General features: G+C 37.6%; 1 protein-coding gene across 1 annotated transcript; it reads left to right on the top strand.

The window, feature by feature from the left end:
• Positions 1 to 691: 691 nt before the first annotated feature.
• Positions 692 to 2269, top strand: LOC136031829 (vacuolar protein sorting-associated protein 4-like). Its single transcript, XM_065711657.1, has one exon. The coding sequence runs from the start codon at positions 724 to 726 to the stop codon at positions 2044 to 2046; it is 1323 nt and encodes a 440-aa protein (XP_065567729.1). The 5' UTR covers positions 692 to 723; the 3' UTR covers positions 2047 to 2269.
• Positions 2270 to 7215: the final 4946 nt, after the last annotated feature.

Below are 7215 nucleotides of genomic sequence, written 5' to 3'. Positions count from 1 at the left end.
CTCACATGCTTGGTGTCGCATGTCTTCTAACCGCGTGTGTCTTTGCTCTTAATGTTCATTTTTGACTCACTCGCTTGCTCGGTGTCGTATGCCTCCTAACCGCGTTTCTCTTTGCTCTTCATTTTCATTTTTAACATGCTATAATTGTGGTTTTCGCATATCTTCTAACCACCCGTGCCTTTGCTCTTCATTTTCATTCTTGACACATTTTTCGATATGATTAGTTCAAATAATTTAACAATGGCCTTTGCCTAAGGTTATCACGTTTGGTAGTTCAGGTGTTGGTTCAAAGAATTATCGTTTATGGTAACTGCAACTGCATATTTTCGTTTTTGGGCCTTCCAACAGACATTACATTATATAAATAACTGTTGCATTGGAAACTCAACAATCTTATTTATGCTATGCATGACACGGTATAAGAATATGATGTACTAACATAGTACATGATGTCATTTGTAAATTAAAAAAAAATTAAGGCTCTTAACAAATTTAATCAGACTTTTGACCTATCTAGATCATTTTTTATGCAAAAATATCCCAAGATAGCCCCAAAAATATGGAGCTGTTTTCGAGAACATAGATAAATACTTACAAAATTATTGCTCACTTATAAAGATAGTATACAGAGCTCATTTATAAATATTATATTTATATATATATATATATATATATTAAAGAACTACAATCAAATCCAATATTACTAGCCAACATAACTCGTAAATGGCTGATTATCTAAAAAAAGCAAACAATCTGGTTCAGAAAGCTGCAGAGGCAGACAAGGCATCTAATTTTGAAAAAACCCTTCGGCTATATGAGCTTGGAATTGAATATTTTATTCATTCTATAAAATATGAAGCTCAAAGTAACAAGGCCAAAGACACTATAAGGGTCAAAGTAAAAAATTACCTAGAACGAGCTGAAAAGCTTAAAGAATTTCTAAAGAAGAAAAAGAAACAACCTGTAAAAGCTGGCGAGGCAATCAGTAATGGAAAGAAGTCATCCAAAGATGAGGAAGATGATGACAGCGACTCCGACGATCCAGGGAAGAAGAAGATGCTGGCAAAGCTTGAAGGTACCATAGTTATGGAAAAACCTGATGTCAAATGGGACGATGTTACTGGCCTAGAAATGGCCAAAGAAGCTTTAAAGGAAGCTATCATTTTGCCAATTAAATTCCCTTATCTTTTTACAGGGAAACGAAAACCATGGAAAGGAATCCTCTTGTTTGGTCCTCCAGGTACTGGTAAATCGTATCTAGCCAAAGCCGTAGCTACGGAAGCAAATAACTCCACGTTTTTCTCTGTCAGCTCATCTGATTTGGTGTCCAAATGGCTGGGAGAATCGGAGAAGTTAGTTCGAAATTTATTTGTTTTGGCACGGCAGCATAAACCGGCGATAATTTTTATTGACGAGATTGATTCACTTTGTTCTTCAAGATCAGAAACAGAATCTGAATCATCTAAACGAATAAAAACTGAGTTTCAGGTCCAGATGCAAGGCGTTGGTACCGATATGGAGGGAGTTCTACTTCTTGGAGCCACTAACATTCCCTGGGTACTAGACTCTGCAATACGACGAAGATTTGAGAAAAGAATCTACATTCCGTTGCCAGAGGAAAATGTCCGAACTCGCATTTTTAAGATACATTTGGGAAACACTCGGAATACATTGACTCAGAAGGACTTCAGAGAGCTTGGCAAACGATCAAAAGGGTATTCTGGCTCTGATATTAGTCAATTGGTTCGTGATGCTTTGATGCAGCCTGTACGACGCATTATAACGGCAACGCATTTCAAAAAGGTCAGCGGCCCTTCTAGGAAGGATCCCAATCAGATTGATCGTGACATGTTGGCACCGTGTTCACCTGGTGATCCTGGAGCCATTGAAATGTCATGGATGGACGTTCCAGGTGACAAACTGCTAGAACCACCTGTTACTATGAGGGATATGGTGAAATCATTAGGAACTTCAAAAGCTACTGTCAATGAAGAAGACTTGAAAAAACTACAGAAGTTTACTAAAGATTTTGGACAGCAAGGATAATCTGTTTAATGCTAAAGTTGGTTTTTAATGATTCATTACATATAAGAGTCACTCTTTTTCAAATGTGTCTATGTTCTTCAAGCGTACCAAAGAGTTCTCTGTGTGGCACTATTTCGTCAATTGTAAAAAGGGGAAAGTCACTGACTGATTGTTCTTGCTATTGACCTATTACTTTTTCTTGTAACATTAGCAAAATTTTTAGTATATCCTTCTACTTTTTCTGAATAAAAATATTAATGAGGGTGAGAACCAATTTGGTTTTTGGCATGGGGTGGGTTGTCAGCATGCACAAAAGACTCTGTCTCCTTTACTGGTTGATAATTCTTCCAAAGGAAATGGTTTTTATATTTGTGCTTTGGATCTTTTGAAAGCGTGTGTGGTCCATAGTAAGCTCCTTTTTTCTCTGTATAATTCTGGGATCAATCTGTCTGTTATTAGACTTCTTAGGATTTGGTATTTCAATTCTTTTCTTCAATTAAGATCTAAACCAGACACTATTATAAGGGTACGAAGAGGAGTTAGGCAGGGCGGTGTTATGTCCCCTACGCTTTTTAAGATTTGTATTTCTAGTGTGATGGCTAAGATTTCAGGTACAAACCTTTCTAGTCTTGCGGATATTTCTCATCTTGCGTATGCTGAAGACTTGCTTCTGATTAGCCATTTTAAAAAGGGTCTTTCACAAATGGTCTCTATAGTTTTTGACACTTCCTCTGATATTGGTCTTTCACTTAATATAGATAAATGTGAGTTTATTCACTATAACTTTACTACTACTACTCCCCTTCACTGTAATAACTTCACTATCCCTCTTGTTTATTGTATTCGCAGGGTTCGGACAGGTCGGTTCGTTCCAAATTATAAGCTCTGTCCTATTTATATAGGATTTCCCGGGCCCAAATATAGGCCAAATATAGGATTCGGAAGTCCTCGGGATCAGATCTATAGTAGATGGCGTGGGATGCCTGGTCACATAAATTACCAAGTTTCATCCCGATCCCTCCAATCTAAGCGTTTTCCATGATTTTAGGTCCCCCCCAAATTCCCCCCAATATCGCTAGATCCGGTCGGGATTTAAAATAAGAGCTTTGAGACACGATATCCTTCTAAATATAAAATTTCATTGAGATCCGATCACCCGTTCGTAAGTTAAAAATACCTCATTTTTCTAATTTTTCAGAATCAACCCCCGCCCCCAAACTACCCCAAAGAGTGCGGATCCTTTCTGGTTATGTCAATCATGTATCTAGGACTTGTGCATATTTTTCCCACCAAGTTTCAGCCCAATCCCTCCAATCTAAGCGTTTTCCATGATTTTAGGTCACCCCAAACTCCCCCCAATGTCTCCAGATCCGGTCGGGATTTAAAATAAGAGCTTTGAGACACGATATCCTTCTAAATATCAAATTTCATTGAGATCCGATCACCCGTTCGTAAGTTAAAAATACCTCATTTTTCTAACTTTTCAGAATCACCCCCTCCCCCTCCCAACTACCTCAAAGAGAGCGGGCCCGTTCTGGTTATGTCAATCATGTATCTAGGACTTGTGCTTACCAAGTTTCAGCCCAATCCCTCCACTCTAAGTGTTTTCCAAGATTTTAGGTTTCCCCCTCAAAACCCCCCAATGTCACCAGATCCGGTCGGGATTTAAAATAACAGCTCTGAGACACGATATCCTTCCAAACATCAAATTTCATTAAGATCTGATCAACCGTTCGTAAGTTAAAAATACTTCATTTTTCTATTTTTTCTGAATTAACGGGCCCCCACTCCCCCCCCCCCAGATGGTCAAATCGGGGAAAACGACTATTTCTAATTTAATCTGGTCCAGTTCCTGATATGCCTGCCAAATTTCATCGTCCTAGCTTACCTGGAAGTGCCTAAAGTAGCAAAACCAGGACCGACAGACAGACAGAATTTGCGATTGCTAAATGTCACTTGGTTAATACCAAGTGCCATAAAAACACTATGCTACAATGAGATTAACCGAACAGACGGACCAAAGGATGATGAGGCGACAAACGATAAAAAGCTGATTCCGACAACCTTCCATGCAGGAGGGCCAACTTTGCACTTCTACCAGGGACATCAAACTTACGAATTACCTTGCCATTGCTATACCAAGGGGGGGGAGATAAAGTAAAAATTTACAATATCTGAAATAAAAAGTCCGAATCTGATTAACATCATTTTTCTTTAGAAGGGGATAAAGACCAGATAGATAAAGGACAGATTGATCACAGAATGTAGCATATAGCCTACCCAGTGCACGTCTATTATACTTCCTCGATTAGCAACTATCTTAGAATAGCCCATTTGAATAACTGGGTCGTATTCACATCAGCCAGCCACCGTTCAGCCAGGAAACACATAAGTCGCAAGAAATCCAGTCTCATTAAGCAGAGACTGCTAGTCTATATACTGATCTTCGCTCATTTCGGACAGGCCCAACATGACAAAAAACAAAACATAGGCTACTAAGTCAATACAACAGCATAGCCCAGGCAGGAGCAGCTTACTAAGCCCAACACAAAGCATTAGTTAAGTTCAAACAGCTCAACAGTTGTAATTAATTATCAATCTACACCAAAAGACAGAAAATTGCAAATCATGAGCAATGTTCTTAGTGCTCTTCAGCCAAAAATATAGGAATAATAGGATTTTAGCCAAAATATAGGCGTTTTATAGGAGTGCATTAAAATATAGGAATTTATTGGAATTTATAGGCGAGTCTGAAAACTGTATTCGTTGGCTTGATATCTCTATTACTAACAATCTTTCGAGGTTACGTCAGCGCACTGTTTGTGATATAAGCAAAAAGATCCAAAATGGCTATGCAAAGACTGTTACAAACAGAGGGAAGTATAATGGACGTGGGCTGGCCCAACTTTATTCTACTTTCTGTGATAATTATGTCCTTTATGCTTCAGGTCTTTTCCCATGTATAATTTACAAGCTGTTGGGGTGGCGCTTCGCGCCCCCCAAGCCCCCCGCGCTCGTAAGTCGTTATGCGCCATATTAGTTACGCGCCATTGTAGTTATGTCCCTGTGTCCAACAAGTGAATAGATATACATATATATATACATATATATACACATATATACATATATATATATATATATATATATATATATATATATATATATATATATATATATATATATATATATATATATATATATATATATATATATATATATATATATATATCTATATATATAAAAATAAGTTGTCTGTGTGTGGATCTGTGGATGGATCAGGTGACGTCATGTTTCGGCTGACGTCATGAAATTAGTTGCCATCATTTTTGCTTTGAAGGTGACGTCATTCAAGTTATATAAGACATATGTTCGCGTAGAATTCTATTAATGTTTAAGTTTACAATGACTGATGAAGATGCTCAAAGAGTCTATGCCAAAAAACTTGCTGCTGATAGAGAAAGTCAGAAAAGAAAGCGTGCCGAGGAATCAAAAGAACAGCAAGGAAACAGGCTTGAGGCTAAAGAACGCAAAACCGCGCAGTTAGATGAAGATCCACCTGGACAGCGAGAGTCAAAACATATTAAAACTGAAAATGATAGCGATGATGATTGGGTTTGGGATTTTGACTTGGATAAGGTCATCAATGACTACCAGATTTTAGTTAAAAAAACAAAGGTTCGGCGATATGTATTTCATAGTGAAGCTGAAAAATAAAGAAGAAAAAGAAAACTGAAAAAAGAAAAAAGAGAAATTACAGACTGGGATACCGGGACACAAATGACGACCGGGACACAGGGAATATAAATGACGACCAGGACACAGGTATTTAAGAATATCGTTCAAAGACAAATTTTTAATTGTAAGAAGACCGTTGAAAGAGAAATTTCTAATTGTAAAATGACTGAAAAACCTACAATGGCAACGGTACCACCATCGAAGTAGATAACCAGTGGGTTTACGGCCAACCTACCATCTTCAAAGATACCACGATAGGAAGACTCTACACCGTTCACCCCAATCAACATGAATGCTTCTTTCTACGCCTGCTTTTGGTGAATGTACCGGTCCGACATCCTTTGAGTATTTGAGAACTGTAAACGGTACTATACATGACACTTACCGTAGTGCATGCCAAGCTCTGAATTTATTGGAGAATGACCAACACTGGGATAACTGCATCAATGACGCGTGCGAAACGTCAACCCCAAGTCAAATTCGTACACTTGCTCTCCATCAGCTCCTACAGAGTTATGGGAAAAATATAAGTCAAAAATGTCCGAAGATATACTCCATCGAAAACAGTTAGAGACGTCAGAAATGACTTTTGATTTTACATCAGAAATTTATAACGACACTTTAGTTATTATAGAAGATTTGTGCGTACGTATGGCAAACAAACCTCTTCAGGATTTGGGAATGCCTTCACCTAACCGTATCGCTGCTGTTTCGACATGTGTAGAATTGGATCGTGAACAAAGTTACAGTACGAGTGATCTATTGTCGTATGTACAAAATAACATTTACAAGTTAACGTCGGAACAAAAAGACATTTATGATACGATAGACTCAATTTCAGGACGTATACAACTACCTGCTGATTTCTGTAGTTTAGTGACGTCCAAAAATGAATTGATTGAAAAAGTATTTCCGAATATTCTAAAAAATTATAAAAATAATAAATGGCTTTTAGTTATTATAGAAGATTTGTGCGTACGTATGGCAAACAAACCTCTTCAGGATTTGGGAATGCCTTCACCTAACCGTATCGCTGCTGTTTCGACATGTGTAGAATTGGATCGTGAACAAAGTTACAGTACGAGTGATCTATTGTCGTATGTACAAAATAACATTTACAAGTTAACGTCGGAACAAAAAGACATTTATGATACGATAGACTCAATTTCAGGACGTATACAACTACCTGCTGATTTCTGTAGTTTAGTGACGTCCAAAAATGAATTGATTGAAAAAGTATTTCCGAATATTCTAAAAAATTATAAAAATAATAAATGGCTAAGCGTTTGCATATGACGTCATTATTAGTGCATACGGCTTTGTATATGCACAGACAATGGGAAAGCCAAGAATGTTGTATATTCGCAATTTTTACGTAGTTTAACTCCTGCAGACGTAATGAATGCTTGCCTGAAAAATTCTAATTTATGGGCACACGTAAAAATATTAAAATTA

This window comes from Artemia franciscana, chromosome 10 (genome assembly GCF_032884065.1).
Source record: "Artemia franciscana chromosome 10, ASM3288406v1, whole genome shotgun sequence".
NCBI classification, from domain to species: Eukaryota; Metazoa; Arthropoda; class Branchiopoda; order Anostraca; family Artemiidae; genus Artemia; species Artemia franciscana.
Note: the sequence above shows the minus strand (reverse complement) of the source record. Positions and strands in the feature narration are given on the sequence as shown.

What these genes read in the sequence shown, in the direction of transcription:
- LOC136031829 (XM_065711657.1), top strand. Translation starts at nt 724, where the DNA reads ATGGCTGATTATCTAAAAAAAGCAAACAATCTGGTTCAGAAAGCTGCA.